The sequence below is a fragment of the Crocuta crocuta genome, unplaced genomic scaffold (genome assembly GCF_008692635.1).
Source record: "Crocuta crocuta isolate KB4526 unplaced genomic scaffold, BGI_CrCroc_1.0 scaffold172, whole genome shotgun sequence".
NCBI lineage: Eukaryota > Metazoa > Chordata > Mammalia > Carnivora > Hyaenidae > Crocuta > Crocuta crocuta.
The window spans coordinates 6,928,106-6,944,814 of record NW_027528872.1 but is presented as its reverse complement, the minus strand read 5'-3'; the positions used below and the strand labels follow the sequence as shown (position 1 = coordinate 6,944,814).

Here is a 16,709-nt window from a genome sequence, read left to right as displayed (position 1 = left end):
CAGGCTCTGTGCTGATAGCTCAGAGCCTGGAGCCTGCTTCAGATTTGGTGTCTTCTTCTCTCTCTGCCCCTCCCCTCCTCACACTCTGTCTCTCTCTCAAAAATAAACAAACATTAAAAAAAATAACAATTGTTTTATGGTGATAGCTCACTTTTTTGGGTACTGAGTCTGAAATCCAATATATGTGTTTTGTTGTTAGTATAACTTTTATTTATTTATGTATTTATTTATAATTTACATCCAAGCTAGTTAGCATAAAGTACAATAATGATTTCAGGAGCAGATGCCAGTGACTCACCCGCTATGTATAACACCCAGTGCTCATCCCAACAAGTGTCTTCCCTACAGCGAGTTTTCCACTTGCCACACACCTCGGTGTGAACCAGCCACGCTGTAAGTTCTCCCTAGCCACATGTGGCTGGGGGCCACCATATGGGATGGGGCAGGGCTGGTGCCATCCACTGTTTCCAGAAGAGGAATCTGGAGGCCAGAGGAGGAACGGCACTGGCTGGATTGGTGGTGAGCTGAGTTCAAGCCCCCGACTCCAGCAGTGCCTTTAGCCTTGGCATCTTGGGGCCAAATTCATCGGCTCCTGGGTGGGAAGTCTGGGGAAGGAAACACACTCCAAACCCCTGCCGGGGAACATGGGGGCAGGTCCACAGCCACCCCAGACTGTTCCTTTTTTAAATCCTGGCTGTGAGTCTGTACCGTTGATTCTCTACCCTGTCACACAGCTTCAGCTTTCTGGAATTCAAAGCTCTGCCCCACCCAGAAAGACACCACAAGTGTGATTTTCAAGTGGTTCCTGTGGTGTCTTGTGACTGGCAGCTGACAAAGCGGATGATATGGTGTTTCTATACAGGAGGCTGCACTCTGGGGTGGTTGGGGTGTCTGATGGGGGAGCAGCCTGAGGACCCCACGAGTGGGGAACAGAGAGCCTCTGTGCTTCAGTGGGAAGTCAACAGGCCCCTTCCCCTCCACCCTTGGATGGCCAGACAGACACCCTCGTCTGCCCACCCCTGGGCCTTGAGGCAGCTGGTCAGTTACTCAGCTCTGTGCTGTCTCACACGAGCTGGGACCAAGGCAGACCTCCCTCCCCACTGGGCATGCTGTGGTCACGCTGTGCTGTTCAGTGACAGGCAGAGGACACAGTCTGCGGGCTGCGTCTCGCGGGGGGGTTTGGGCCGGAGGGGATGAGGCAACTATCGGACCCACTGTTGCTGCCTCATCCTCTCTTGCTCCAGTGATGTCCCTGACAAACAGATCCATTTATTAATTCGGCAAATTTGTATCGAGAGCCTGGTGTGTGGCAGTCACTATTCTAGACATTAGTGATACACCAGCAAACAAAACAACAACAAAGTCTTTACAAGCAGGAGAGGGGGACTAGACATGTTGGGTGTGCCTGGAATTTTCGATGGCAGATAGAGAAGGTGAATAACGAGATCAAAGAAGAGATATCAAACCCATGTGTCTGAGTAGACAGGGAGCCCGTGGAGGGTTTTTGAGCTGAGAAGGGCTGTAGGTGACTGATCTGTTCTGGAGACTTGCATTTAGTTAGCCATCTGCACCCAAGAATGACTGATCAAAGTGGGGTATAGTCCCACAGAACCCCAATGGTGTGTGTCATCTTGCCTCACTGAGCAATGGCATTAAGTCACGTTAACTTCATAGTCCAGGGGCGCCTGGGTGGAGCAGTCGGTTAAGCGTCTGACTTCGGCTCAGGTCATGATCTCACGGTTCGTGGGTTCGAGCCCCACGTCGGGCTCTGTGCTGACAGCTCAGAGCCTGGAGCCTGTTTTGGATTCTGTGTCTCCCTCTCTCTCTGCCCCTCCCCCGCTCGCTCTCTGTCTCTGTCTCTCAAAATAAAATAAAGACATAAAAAACAAAAAACAAAAAACTTCATAGTCCAGCTTGAGCCCCCTCTGGAGTATTAGCAGAGGACTCTGATCCAGGAGGAATCGTGGTAGGCGAGCTGGCACCACTGAGATTCACTCACTTTGACAGGTGGAAACGTGATCCCCAGATTCCTAAGATGAAGTGTGTATACGCAGGTGTATGTAGAACAGATCTGCTCTTAGGTTCAGAAGGGTAGCCACACAAGTTCAGGAGGCCTAGCTGAGGGATTTCAGTCCCATGCCACGGGTGTGATATGGTGGCAGGAAAGTGAATGCAGTCTTAGCCAGCATTCCTGGGAATCTGGTGTCCAGATGGAAGGCAGTGCTAATCCCACAGATACAGTTGTATGCATTGGAGGCCTGCTGGAGAGCTTCCAGAGGGGCCCTGGGTTACGGGGAGGGGGTGGGTGGCAGATAGAGACTGTGTCTTATACATAAAGACGCTGCCTGAGAAGGAGCAAGGAAGGCTGCTTGTGGCTGCTATAAGCATTTGAAAGACTTTGATCTGGTAGAGTGCTGACTTCCTTTACTTGCTCCTAAGGGCAGCAGGTAGACATTCCAGGGATCTTGGAGTCCAGGGAGCCTTTCCTTCGCAGGAGGGTGTTTGAGGCAGTAGAGGGTCAAGCATGTGGGCTCCGGAGCTGAGCGGCCTTAATCCCAGTCCTTCTCCTCACTAGCTCTACACCCCTGGGCAAGGTGCTGACCCTTCTTGCACATGGGGTCCCTGTCTCTGAGATGGACGTCGTAATGGTGTTTAACTCATAGGGTTGAGATCATACTTGGACAGCCCCTGAAAGTGTCTAGCAGAGTAGTTCTCAATATTTGGTAATGTCTGGACACAATTTGGTCATCACAGCTGGGGAGTGGGGTTCCTACTGGCATCTAGTGGGTAGAGGGTTGCTAAACACAGCCCCTCACAACAGTGACTTCTCTGGTCCCCAAAGCAATGGCGATGGGGTAGGGACCCTCTTGATATCCCACATGGTAAATGCACCATACAGTTTAACAATTAATTAGCAATTAATTTAGCAATTAATTTAATCTCATTACGTGTGTGTTGGATGTTTACAAAACACCTGCTACATTTTGAACTCTATAATAGAGTCTGACAATATAGAGAAGTCCCAGACCACAGAGGTCAAAGTCTCATGGGCAAGATATGAAGCACATAATAATATAATATAAAATTATATTATGTGATAAAGCATCTTCTGCAATCCAGGTACTCTGATAGACTCTTGGTATAAACAAGTCTCCAATTTCAGAGGTCAGAATATAGTGGGCAAGACAGGAAAAGCAGTAATTATATAATATGAGATTATATTACCTGCCAAGTGCCAGAAGCAAGTTAGAAACAATATTTGGTGGGAAGAGAAGCACCAATTGCTTAGAAATGTCAGAAAAGACGTCATAGAGGAGGAGCCNGTGGTGTGCTTGGGAAGAGGATAGTAGGTGCACCTGCAGGGCGTGTGGCCCAGGGGTGAAGCGTCCTGGTGGCCACTAAGGAGCTTTGGCTTTTCGTTTAAGGNAGGGTGTCCCACCAGAGGGGGGTCTGCAGAGGGGTGGTGTGCTTGGGAAGAGGATAGTAGGTGCACCTGCAGGGCGTGTGGCCCAGGGGTGAAGCGTCCTGGTGGCCACTAAGGAGCTTTGGCTTTTCGTTTAAGGAATGGGGAACACTGAGGCAGAAGGCTGGTTTGATCCAAGTTAGGTCGTAGAAGCATACCATGCTGGCGCTTCCAAAGGAGGGGGTTGAGTGCAGAAAGACTAATTGGGCACAGAGACCAATCAGGAAGCATGTAAGTTGGGGTGGGATCTCGACTCCTGTGCCTGAAGAAGAGATGGAGGAGTGTATGCTAAAGTGTTTCTGAGGCTCTAGACATGTGGCCTTCATGCCGCAACTGGGTTTTTATAAAGCCTTACGTGCCCAGTGCCTCCCACACTGACCACGTGGGTAGGATGTGCAGCAGAGAACCAGAAATACTAGGATGGGATCTGGGGAGGAATCGAAGGGTTTGGATCATCAGGGTAGGAGTAGTGGTCAGACATCTGAAAGTGAAAACAGGCAGGGGAGAGCAGAGGTTCAAGGACAGATCCCCAGAGAATGCCAGCACTTGAAGGAAGTGGGGTCAGAATACACGGTCACAGAGGTAGGAGGGAAACCTGGAGAAGTTCTTGACCCCAAAGCCAAGAAGGCAGTATCAGCAGACAGTATCAAAGACTTCAGAGTATGAGGGAGAGTGAAAACAGACCTTCCTCAGGTTGGACAGTTCTGAGGCCACTGATGGCTTTCGCAGGAGCCATTTCCGCACAAAATGTGGGTGGTGGTGTAGGGTGAAGGAGTGAATGAATATAGCACAGATACAGAAGTCTGACCACTGGAGGTAAGCTGGGAGATGCAAGGGTTCCTGGAGGAGAAGGTAGAGGCAGAGAGGGAGAAGGGAGATTTAAGTATGTTTATTAGAAGGGAGTGAAGGAGAGAAGGGCAAAGGGGATCACTGATCGGGAACAGTACTGGCAAGGTGAGCGGGGATCAGTATCCGGGTGGAGGGATCAGGAAAGAACAAGAGGGGTGGGTGAGTCTAGAGGCAGCTCCGGTTTTCCACTACAGAACTGAAGGACAGTGACATTGGTTACATGACTCGCTCAAGGACTGTGAACCAGTAAGAGCAGAGCCCCTGCCTCCACCCCTATGGGTCTTCCTGGACCCCTTCTCAGGGACATTAAGCTGTATCCCTGTGATGGGCCCCAAGGCTCGAGGGGTCTGCCATCATGCTGTGCCCTGTGGGGGACACTGTTCCTCTTGGGTCAGCAGGTCCAGTACCCACTGGGTACTTGCTGTGTCTGTGCATCATGAGGCACGGTTGCTGCTTCCGTGGGGCCTTAAGTCTTCACTGCGTGCCGCTGGTTCACCCTGTGCCCCTGGTTCTGCCCTTCAGCAATGTCTGGGGCCGTGCTCACAGCCTCACCTCTGCAAGGGACACTGGTATTTGGCCAAGCATCCGAGAGCACACAGCCTTCCTGCCCTGGGGTCAGTTTGCCTAATGGGTTGGGCGAGCTGGTTTCCTTGGCAGTTGGTGGTAAGGGCTGGTGCACATTGGACATGAGCGGATCAGATCCCTGCTATCCTACCCAGGTACTCTACTGTGACTTTTTCTCACTCCCCTTTGTTCCCAGGGGCCTGATCAGTAATGTGGACAGCTGCTGTCGCTTGACCTGAGGCAGCAGCTAGCCCAGGAAGCCCGCGGCCCGGGATTGTCTGGGGCTGCTGGTGTGGGCTTGGCCCCGCAAGGGGAAGGGGTGGGCTGCTGAAATCCCCAGTCGGGGATCCTGGAGCAAGTTCAGAGACCAGGAAGTCTGCCTCACACAGACTGGCACGGTATGGGAACAAAGACATACCGGTGCAGACTTTCCGGGGGAGAGGTCAACAAGGGCTAGTTGTCTTGTGGCTGGGAACCTGGACTAGTCGGCTGTGCTCACCTCCCACTGCCAAAGGTCTCCTCTATCCAGATGGGGCCTGGAGGGCGGCTGGGGATGTGTCTTTCAGTTACTGTGGAGCTCACTGTATGGTGTTTTCCATCCTGGCTTCCTGTTAGAATCACAAGGGAAGTGGGGTTTGGGGTTTTTTTGTTTTGCTTTGTATTGTTTTGGAACGCGTGTGCCCTACCCTTAAGCAATTAAATAAGAATCTTGGAGGAGGGGATGTAGACTTCTGTGTATTTTTGTATTTCTCAGCTGTTGTGACCTACTGATACAAAAGGAGATGAAGTGAGATGGAGTGAATCCTGGTCATGAAAGACTGAGAGAGAGTGGAGGGTAGGGGAGGCTGTGGTTCATCAAGTCGTGAGCTCTCAGGGCTGCAAGGGTCCTGGTGTGCAGTTCTGGAACACAAAGCGTGGTCCCAGCCCAGCAGCAGGGCACCACCTGGGATGGGAGTTGGTTAGAATTCCTATCCAGCCCCACCCACTGATTCAGGATGTGCACACCAAGGTTTGAGCAGCCTGCTTTGGTCATTCATTCGGACATCCTCATTATCCTCTCCCTCCTCCCTCTCCTCCCTCCCCCTCCTCCCTCTCTTCCCTCCCCTCCTCCCTCTCCTCCCTCCCCTCCTTCTCCTCCTCCTCCCTCCCTCCCCCCACCTTCTTCAGTGGTTCTTAAGCTTGGCTGCATGTTAGAATCGCCTGAAGTACTTGCACAAATTCCAGTGCTGGGCCAGTCACATTAAGCCAGAATTTCTAGGTGTGGGACCCAGATACTCTTAATTATATTTTCCGGAAAAAAATTTTTTAACACCCCAGGTGGTTCTTCTGTTCAGTTAAGGTCAAAACCACCCAGTTTAACCACTGTTTCTCTGATTGAATGTGCTTCTGATTGATCAGGAGATCTTATTCAAATGCAGAAACTGATTTAGTAGGTGTGGAGGGGCCTGAGATTATGCATTTAAAAGAATTTTTCTTAATGTTTATTTATTTTACTTTTTAAATGTTTGTTTATTTTTGAGAGAGAGAGACAGAGAGACAGAGTGCCAGCAGGTGAGGGGCAAAGAGAGAGGGAGACATGGAATCCAGAGCAGGCTTCGGACTCTGAGCTGTCAGCATAGAGCCCAGCGCGGGGCTCAAACTCATGAGCTGTGAGATCATGCCCTGAGCTGAAGTCAGGTACTTAACTGACAGAGCCACCCAGGCGCCCCAGAACTTTTCCTTACTGGGCAGGATCATCTTCCATCCCCACTGGGGTTTGGGGATGGGAGGNCACCTCCAAGACTTTAATTCTTCTTTGGTGTTTGCTCCCCAGAGCAGAGCCTGGGGGCAAAACATCAACTTCATAATAGGACAGTGTTCAGGATAACTGATTTATGATTTGTAACAAAACCCAGCTCTCATCCTGAAGAAATAATTTGAGGTTTTCCAGGTCTCTCTGAGAGATCACAAACACTAGGGCTTCCCTCCCTTTCCGGGGGGGGGGGGGTCACAGGAATCACCTGGGCTGCTTGTGAAAATGCCTGTCCCGGGGTCCCATGCTGGCTGACTCAGCAATCCCCGGGAGGGGCCCTGGAATCTGTGTTTTCAGTAAGTGGTCCAGGGTAATTCCTCAGATCCAGGGCACCGAGGAACACCGTGTGAATGACAAAAAAAAAAAGAAAAAAAAAGAAAAAAGAAAGGTGCTTGGTGTCCTGCGCCTCCTCATGTACCTGGGCAAGATGCAGAAATTCCTTCCGCAGTGACTCTGCGTAACCCTGGCTGCGTCCATGTGCTGGGACCTCTCTGCTTAGGTGCATGTAGCAGCCAACCACTTTCCAGAGCCCTGTCCTTGCCATGCTGGCGTTGCCCTTACCCAGAAGGGTCTCCTGTCTCCTCCTCGACCAACCAGACCCTCCCCCCTTCCCTGCGACCCCCTTCAAACACTTGCCTTCATGGAGTCCGCCCTCCTTCTCTCCCTCCAGCACTGGGATGATAAGGGTTTGGACACTGTTTGAGTAGTCAGGGTCCAGGGGATCTGGAAGAGGCTGTACGGACCACCCCTTAGTGCACCCTCTCCCTGGTGTCTGGCCCGAGCGGACCTGTTCTTAGTAGTAGGCAACTGAGGATGGAGAGGGGGGCGACTGCCAGAAATAAGGGAACGCTTTGGATGGCCCAGGATTGGTAAAGCTCAGCCAAGTGGGTCGGAGGTTCCCGTCTGTCTCCTGGAGCTGGCCTTTCCCGGGTCCAAGTGAGGAGGACAAGGAACCCCGAGGAACCACGCTGGCGAAGCTGGAATAGGCCAGTGTGACTTGGGCCCTAACCTTCAAGGGGTGGGACTTGGTTTTCCTCTCTGGCATATGCCCCCACCTGGACCCCCGAAGCTGCCCTTGAGGGATTAGGAGGATGTTCCCTCTCTGGATGGCCTCCCAAGAAGCAGCTCTGTGCTTTCTGGAGAAGGGAAGGCAGGCATGGGTGTGTCCTGCTCTAGCGTCTTGGCAGGGAGTTTGCAGAGCTGACCGTGCACCTGTGACTCCTACCTCCTAGGTGGCCCGAGGCAGCCGCGATGACAGCTCTCCCCAGGAACCCTGCTACCCGCTGAGAAACATGATCAGCAAATCCCGTGAGTGTTGTCCAAAGGCTCCCCCACCCTGAAGGATGGGCCCCCAGAGGCCATCTTCCTTCATCCTGGGGATTGTGGAGGGACAGGCAGGGAACCAGGGGGTCCTCTCTTCATTCTGAAAGACCGTGGCGACACTGGGGCCCAAGTCCTGTGCTGGAAAACTAGGACCAGGCGAGGGCCGAGGACCGGGTCCGCTTGAGCTGGAGGTCGTAAGGGCCCCAAACAGGGTAGGTGGAGCGGGACTCTACCTGCCTGTCTCTGCTTCTAGCTCCTCTACACATGTGCCCTGCAGGCTTGAAGCTCCTGGCCATGTTGACTCTGGTCCTGCTCGTCATGGTGTGGTATTCCATCTCCCGAGAAGACAGGTACATTGAGCTGTGAGTCCAGTTTCCATGTCCTTCCATTGGTTCTTCTCAGGAACAGGCTCAGGGATGGAGCATGTTGAGGCAGCAGACCTAGTGCGGCCAGGAGGGCTCTGAGGGCCAGGACGTGACCCCTCCCTTGAGCTACTAGCCTGCGCTCCAGGAGGGCAGGTGGTGGGTTTGGGCGGGGGATGGGGTCGGGGATGTCTCCCCAGGGCCCTCACCCGGGGAGTTGAGGAGAAGGAAGAGCTGGATCCAGAACGAGTTGGTTTCAGAGCAAACTTGGGTGAGAGGACTGTACGCTGCCCATCGCCTCACACCACCCGTGCGGTGGGAGGAGGTTGGGGCTGCCTGGGGTGCCGGCCCCTGGGTCCCTGAGATGTGACCGGAGCTCCCGCCTCCTCTCCCTTTCTGTCTCCAGTTTTTATTTTCCCAGCCCCGAGAAGAAGGAGCCGTGCCTCCAGGGTGAGGCAGAGAGGAAGGCCTCTAAGCTCTTCGGCAAGTACGTACTTGAGGCTCAGGCGGGACGGGGCATGAGGTGAGGTGGGTTGAGGGTTTCACAGGGCGGAGGCCTTAGTGCTGGCTCGATGGAGGGGACCGTGTTAGCGGACATGGGTCAGGTCACACGGTCAACCTGTGAGGGGAAGAGAGGCCCTTGAACGTGTCAGCACAGAGCTGTTTCTGAGGCGGACATCCTCCACTTCCCTCATATCAGTCAGGGCCCTGACCTGACCTCGATTCTGGCTCCCTTCTCCTCCCCACCCTGCTCTCACCTCCGTGCAGCTACTCCCGAGATCAGCCCATCTTCCTGCAGCTGAAGGATTATTTCTGGGTCAAGACACCGTCTGCCTACGAGCTGCCCTACGGGACCAAGGGGAGCGGTAAGACGTTCCGGGTTGACGGGAGTGGTGGGCTCTCACCTGAGCCACACTGTTGCCCTTGGGCCCAGTGCCCACGCTTTGAGCCAGGCTCCCACGCTGGGGTCAGGGGAGGAAGAGGCAGCTGGACCCCTGGGGAGCAGCGGAGGGAGAGTCTGCAGCCTTCGGAAAGCAGCTGTTGTCATCAGCCCCTCCCGATCCACATCTTTTTGTAGAAGATCTGCTCCTCCGGGTGCTAGCGATCACCAGCTACTCCATTCCAGAGAGCATCCAGAGGTAAGGAGACGCTCCTCGCACTGGGTCCAAACACCCTCCCCTTCCTGCCACCCGGAGCCAGTCACGGGCCAGCACCTCCCAGTGAGCCTTCCCGGCTCTCATCCCCTGTGGCCAATTTGACCCTTCTTCCTAGCCCGTCTTGTCTCCAGGGGAGGCAGGGACGCCAGTGTCCACGGCAACTGAGCCCGGGCATCCGGGGCCGTAGCCGGCCGGGCATCGCCGTGGCAACAGGCAGGCCTGGGCAGCAGGCGAGGGGGCTTTGAAATGGGGTTTCTTATTAGTCCTCCCGCCAGGAGTTTCCCTCCTTTCCTCCTGTGCCTTCCGTGCTCTGCTCAGTCTCCTCCCCCGTCTGGGGGCTGTGGAGCCAGCAGGACCACAGAAGCAGGACTCCTGGGACAGGCCTGGTCCGAGGCGGCCCGGAGAGGAATCCTAAGCCCGGCCCCAGGCAGACCCAGGGCAGGGGTCACTCCCGGGGCTGATCACCCCCTCACCCTGGCAGCCTCAAATGTCGCCGCTGCGTGGTGGTGGGGAACGGGCACCGGCTTCGCAACAGCTCGCTGGGAGAGGCCATCGACAAGTACGACGTGGTCATCAGGTCTGTGGGACTGGCCCTCGCCCTTCTGCCTGGGAGTGACTGCGGATGGGCCAGTGGGGCTCTGGGTGACGAGCACCCTCCCCCCTGCCTCCCAGATTGAACAACGCCCCAGTGGCTGGCTACGAGGGCGACGTGGGCTCCAAGACCACCATGCGTCTCTTCTACCCTGAATCCGCCCACTTCAACCCCAAAGTGGAGAACACCCCAGACACACTCCTTGTCCTGGTAGCCTTCAAGGCAATGGACTTCCACTGGATTGAGACCATCCTGAGTGATAAGAAGAGGGTGAGTGGGGAGACTGGGAAGGGAGGGGTCAAGGCCCAGGGACGGAACACTGCCTGCCTCAGGACCTCACGCTCCACAGTGTCTGCCCCTGTGGTCTGAAGAGCCTGTGAGGGGAAGGTGTGAAGTCCGCGTTCCGCGGGGCTTCTGAAGCCACCCAGCATCCGGGGCCTGGTAGCCTGCAGGCAAGCTTGAGGCCCAAGCTTGAGGCTGCCTAGGACACAGAAGCTGCCAGAATATGTGTAAGAAGTCTGGAAGCAGAGGAACCGGTTGGTAGTGACGTCCAGGCAGGGTGTAATTTCGAACAGGACATCTGTCCTTCTGCGTTGTGTCCACTGTGTCATTTCTCCATCCAGTCAAATGCCGAGTGGTCTCATCTCGCATCTTTTGCCAGATGTTTGACAGCCCCAGACTCAAGCCCCTTCTGCCTGTTTGGATATCCTTGGAAGTGGGCAGTGATTGGGCCCCATGTTCTAAACACTGTCACCTGGCCTCCCTTGGGGAGTGCCCTCCCTCCTCTTTCTCTCCCTGATTCTCTCCTCTGGTCTCCCTTCCCCTCTTTGGCACCGGCCTCCACCTCCCTCCCCCCTCCCCTCATTCCCAGGGGCCTCTGCCATCCCATGGGCCCCACCTCCTGGCTGATGACCACCAGGCTGGACTTGATAAAGGTCTTTGCGTGTCCTCATCTCTCCCTTCCAACCCTGTGCCCCCTAGGTGCGAAAGGGCTTCTGGAAGCAGCCTCCCCTTATCTGGGATGTCAACCCCAGACAGGTGCGGATTCTCAACCCCTTCTTCATGGAGATCGCAGCTGACAAACTGCTGAACCTGCCCATGCAGCAGCCTCGCAAGATTAAGCAGGTAGATGATGGTGGGGCCGCGGGCAGGGAAGCCAGAGTGTCTGGCTGGGATGTTTCTAGAGACTCTGGAAGCCACGGAGGACCCCGGGAGAGGGGAAAGCAACAACAGAGACAGTTAGCACCTGTGACAGCCTCCGGACCACGCCTCTAGGCACACCCCTGTATTCAGTCTGGGTTGTTCGGAGTCTGCAGGGAGGGAGAGTGACCCCTTTTTAGAACCTGGGGCCATTTGCAGGGCCGGGCAGTGAGGGAAGGGTCTGTGTAGGGCATGAGGCCAGAGTTGGAGGGTTTGGTGGGCGCTGGTCAGAATTTACAAACTAGGCAGATGCTGGGATAGTCCGCGACCTTGACTTTGGAGCAGCCTGAATCTGTGCAGTTACCGTTAGGTCCCTCTATCTGTGATCTTATATTGGAACGTATTGGCCAGAGTGAATGAAAGGAGGTTCAGTTTGTCTTGTGTGTCCTGGTTTGGTGTGACGTGTCAGTTTTGGGAGTCAGGGTACAGGTTTGCGAGTTACGGTTTTGGTTCCAGCTGGCGGGCTTTGGCCAGTGGCTCGTAGCTTCCCAAGGACTTCCACACACGTCATTTGAGCGAGCAGAGAGGTCGTATGGGACAGTTGTTGGAGGCAGGCAGCATGCACAGATAGGACTCAGCTGTCCTGCTTACTCTGCGGCCTTGGGCAGATCAGCCACTTCGAGCCTCCAGCCTTGCTCTTCTTATCTGTGTGGTGGGGACAGTATCAGCACTGACCTTTTAAAACCCTCGTAGAAGTTAAAAACATGATTATATAATGTGTCTATTGTGGAGCTTGGTACTCAGTGGGTGCTCACTCTGTTTGCCGCATTTTGAATTGATACTTTTATTCTTCACTGAACACTTACTACAATTTAGCTCCATATGTTGAACGCCTCCTTTTGTAGCTGCTCAGTCCCAGACCCAAATTTGCACGCTTGGGGGCTAAGACCTGTACCTTGCCCTAAGGACACTCAGTCTAGCAGAATAAACATGCGGGTTGCAACACGAGGCGGCAGATTGCCGCAATGGGGGTTGTTTCAGATGCTGGGGTGAGGGGCAGACCTCTGCGTGGGGCTGCCCGGGAGCCCCCCACCCACCCAGAGGAGGTTTGAGTTGGGCTTTGAGGAGTCATGGGGCCCATCGGGCAGAGACTTGGAGAAAGGTATTTCTTTTGGCCAACCAGCTTCTTGGGCAGTGAGTTCTAGTGCAGGTGAGGTGGCGGTGGGGAGAGGCAGCAAGGTGGCGTTGTAGGGCCCTGGTGGGGTGTGGGGCAGAAGGGGAAGGCCTGAGCCGGGAGACAAGAGAAGGACCGTAACCCAGCTTCTGGCCACGGGGAGGGAACGGGAAGGGATGTCCTAGATGTAGTAGTTTCCCATTGCCGCCTACCTAACAAATCATCACAGTTGAGTGGCTTAAAGCAATACCTGTTGATGGCCTCACAGTTCTGGAGGCCAGAAGCTCAACACGCATGGCTGGCTTCTCTGCCAAGGGTATCCAAGGCTGAAATCCACTTGGCAGGTGGACTGAGTTCTTGTCTGCAGGCTGAGGGGGGAGAGTGTGCTTCCAGCCTCCGTTTTCTTTAAAAATTTTTCTTAATGTTTATTTATTCATTTTGAGAGAGAGCAAGAGAGAGTAAGTAGAAGAGGGGCAGAGAGAGAAAGGGAGACAGAATTCCAAGCAGGCTCCGCACCGTCAGTGCAGAGCAGATGAGGGGCTCGAACTCACAAACTGTGAGATCATGATCTGAGCCGGAATCAAGAGCTGGAGGCTTTGGGACGCCTGGGTGGCTTAGTCGGTTAAGCGTCCGACTTTCGCTTAGGTCATGGTCTCGCGGTTCGTGGGTTCGAGCCCCGCGTCGGGCTCTGTGCCAACTGCCAGCTCAGAGCCTGGAGCCTATTTCAGAGTCTGTGTCTCCCTATCTCTCTGACCCTCCCCTGCTCGCTCTGTCTCTCTCTCTCTCTCCTAGAAATAAATAAAAATATTAAAAAAAAAAAGAGTTGGAGGCTTAACCAACGGAGCCACCCAGGCACCCCCAAGGCTCTTCTTGTCAGAGTATTTCAGTTCCTTGTGGTTTCAGGACCGAGGTCTCATTTCTTTTGCTGGTTTTCAGCCTTGACACCCTCGGGGCTTAGAGACTATGTGTGTTTCTTAGGATACAGCTCCCTTCACCTTCTAGCCAGCAGTGACATGATAAATCCTTCTTGGGCCTCCCACCCCTGACTTCCTCCATTGCCTCCCTCTAGACTCAGAGGCAAAAAGCTCAGGTAATTACGTCAAGCCCACCAGAATTCTCTATCTTATGGCCAGTGGCACCTGTGGAGCGATATAATGTATCGCGTATGTATCTCAGAGCTGTAGGCACTCAGGGGGCATTGGGGGTTATCTTAGGGATCTCCTGCTACACCATTTATTTTACAGTGAAGTTGAGAGATTTATAACAATTCTAGGCTTCCCTCATAGACAGCTGGCTGGGCGGTAACATGCTTAACTACTAGAGGGAGTTCAGTGGGGAGAGGAGAGTCTGGCAAGTTTCAGGAGCCCACGTCTAGGCAGAGCTGGCTAGAAGGCCGTGGAAATGTGGTTCGGCAAAGGTGTGAACTGGATAAGGTAACGTAGTGGTGGTTGAAGCAACAGGGGTGAAATAGAAGGCCCAGGCGGGAAGGGACAGATGAGTCAACAAGAGAGCTCATCAGGGACCCCGGGAAACACCTGGCAGTCGGAGGCCTGACGAGGTCTAGGGAGTGGATCCTGAATGGGAGTGCGCAGCTGAAGTGGTTGGGCAGGCAGCTTGCTGGAGCTGAGGGAGCAGGAGTTGTGAGCTTAGGGTATCACGATGCCCATCCCCGTGGATGAATTAAGGATTGAGAAAGTAGGTCCCCATAGCAGCTCAGAGGGTGGGTGGGAAAAGTATTGGTGTCCCTACTTCCGGGAAGGGGAGAGCCCATCCTCATCAGGGGGCACACAGCCCGTGAGTGAGAGAGACCAGGTTTTCTGAAAGAGATGAGGTTTTCCAAGGCAGAGTGCAAGACCTTTCCACTTCTTGAGCAAGTTTTTTAACAGTTGCCAGCCTCAGTTTCCCTATCTATAAAATGGGGCCCATTGTAATGTCTACCTCAACGTGATTTTGTGATGATTGGAGGCAATAATGTATTATGCTCGGTAAAATACTTAACATAGTGCACATAGTAAGTGTTCAAAAGGTAATAGATATTATTGTTATTATTATTATTGTCATCCTGAGTGTCAGCATCATGCCTAAAGGCCCAAACCTCCCTGCGATGTGTTGGGTTCTACTGTCTAGTCTGGTAGCCATGAGCCATTTGTGGCTATTTAAATTTAAATTTAAATTTAAGTTAAATTAATTAAGTATACAATTAAATAAAGGAAAAGATTCGGCTCTACTGAAGCTGCATGGGGCCTGCCCTTATGCCCAGTAGCTGCACGGGGCTTGAGGCTCGTTACTGCTGCATAGATGGACATGAAGAACCCTGTCGGGATAACAGAGTCTGTTGCAGAGCACTGGCCCAGAAGGCAGTGAAGGGAGAAGGGCTCTCTCTAATACTCTTCTCCACCCCCTCCGGCCCTCAGAAGCCCACCACGGGCCTGCTGGCCATCACCCTGGCACTCCACCTCTGCGACCTGGTGCACATCGCTGGCTTTGGCTACCCAGATGCCCACAACAAGAAGCAGACCATCCACTACTACGAACAGATCACGCTCAAATCCATGGCGGTAAGCTGCCCCCCACTTCTGAGCTGGGTGGGGGGGGCTGGGGACACTGGGTGAGTGAGAGTGGTGCCAGGGGCCCCGAGGTGGCTCGCGGTGAGGTCACTCAGAGGGTCAGAGCTGGAACCGAGACCCCTGGACTCCTGGCTGGGGTCCTCTCCATCTGGCCGCATAGGTCCTGTCTTCCTTGCAGGAGCCCACACGGGGAAGGGAGCTCCCGGAAGTGCGGGGCCGTGGGGAGCACCAGAGAGACCTTCTGGGGCCAGGGACATCCCTGGAAGTCTCTCAGTTTGCTTCCTTGGCTGTCTCCGCAGGGGTCAGGCCACAACGTCTCCCAGGAGGCCCTGGCCATCAAGCGGATGCTGGAGATCGGAGCAGTCAAGAACCTCACCTTCTTCTGACTTGGGCGGGAGCTCTACCCATCCGCCTGCCTGCTCTGCCACCTGAGCAACCCCATCCATGGCTGTGGGGGTGCCTGGTGCCAGCATGACCTGCCTGGACTCACCCTCCCCTGTGTGGAGAGGGGTCCTGGTACTGGCCAGGTCTGAGATGAGGCTGTGCCCCCAGCTGCTCTGGCGAAGGCCCAATCCGGTCAGGTGGCAGGAGGCCGTCCGAGGCATGGGCTCTATTGCTGTGGCATCCCTTCTCCACCAGCACCGGGAGGTTATTTAACGGGCTATTTAATTAAAAGGTAGGAATGTGCCATGGGCTGGTCCCATGGCCTCCGGAAGAGAGGGCGTAGTACAGTGTTCTGCCCCCTTTTTATAAAAAACACAGAAGTGCTGGGCCCACCAAAGCCTAGACCCAGAGCAGGCCTCCCAGGAGGGCCAGGACGTCCGGAGTGGGTGGGCGCCCTCCAGAGAGGGGCCGCTGCCTCCCAGCAGGCATGGGAAGAGCACTGGTATGGGGGGTTCCACAGAGAATGGGACCTCATCTAGAAAAGAGGTTTGAAACCTTTCATTAAACTATTTTTCCTAAAACGGAAGGAGTTGTGATACCCTGTGTCCTTCAGGTTGGGGAGGGCATCGATGGGGCAGTGGATCACGGCAGTGGGCCCCCTCTCCCAGCAGCAGGCAAGATTGTTAAAGACCAGCAGTGCCTCTGGGACCCCATGCTCCTTCAGGAAATAGTTACTGGGTATCGTACTTGGTGCCAAGTCATACATTGTCATCCTGGTGCGGACGGTGAGCAGGTGGGGCCCAGAGGAGCCTGTCTCTGGACACCTAGCCTGGCATCTTGCATTCTGGTTTAACGTTCCAGAGGTGGGGAGGGGTGGGAGGATGCCAGATGGGAGTGGCAGAACCCTCTCCCCCTCCCTCTCTTTCCCTCTCCAGCCTCAAGTTTCTGAAACCTCATGCTGGGAGGTGTGCGTTTGAGGACAGGGGTGGAGCCAGACAAAAGAAGCCAAGTTTCCTTTCTCAGATTAAGTGGGGATCATAAAATGGAGTTTAGAGAAGGTCTTGCCAGGGGCCCAGGCTGCCAGGATTGGGATGGGCAGGGCTTGGGCAGCGTCTGATGGATTTGGCGAGGCGCATCCAGCCAGTTGCCAGGCCAGGGGACAAAATGCTGTTTTCTCGGAGTCTCTAGAATTACGAGAGCCCTGCCATTTGCCTGTATCTCCCTGCTTTGTTCTCCATCTTCCCAGGCCCCGCTTAACTGCCAACTAGGCATCTTGCCACCCCCACAGCTGTTCCTTTACATCTGGAGCCAGGAGGGAGAGCTGGAGCCCCCCCCCCCCCAT

General features: G+C 54.3%; 1 protein-coding gene across 7 annotated transcripts in view; it reads left to right on the top strand.

Moving 5' to 3' along the window:
• The window catches only part of ST3GAL4 (ST3 beta-galactoside alpha-2,3-sialyltransferase 4), a 35,069-nt gene extending 19,116 nt beyond the window's left edge, over window positions 1–15,953 (top strand). For 3 of the 7 annotated variants that reach the window (XM_077756558.1, XM_077756562.1, XM_077756565.1), the window contains 10 exons: window positions 7,901–7,976; window positions 8,245–8,353; window positions 8,760–8,840; window positions 9,122–9,219; window positions 9,432–9,492; window positions 9,992–10,087; window positions 10,183–10,372; window positions 11,084–11,227; window positions 14,831–14,974; window positions 15,283–15,953. In XM_077756558.1, coding sequence (XP_077612684.1) covers window positions 7,901–7,976; window positions 8,245–8,353; window positions 8,760–8,840; window positions 9,122–9,219; window positions 9,432–9,492; window positions 9,992–10,087; window positions 10,183–10,372; window positions 11,084–11,227; window positions 14,831–14,974; window positions 15,283–15,369 — 1,086 coding nt within the window. In that variant the 3' untranslated portion in view covers window positions 15,370–15,953. The remainder of the gene's footprint in view (window positions 1–7,900; window positions 7,977–8,244; window positions 8,354–8,759; window positions 8,841–9,121; window positions 9,220–9,431; window positions 9,493–9,991; window positions 10,088–10,182; window positions 10,373–11,083; window positions 11,228–14,830; window positions 14,975–15,282) is intronic. The other 4 variants (XM_077756564.1, XM_077756561.1, XM_077756559.1 and 1 more) reach the window with 3 other exon arrangements.
• The last annotated feature ends 756 nt before the right edge of the window (window positions 15,954–16,709 follow it).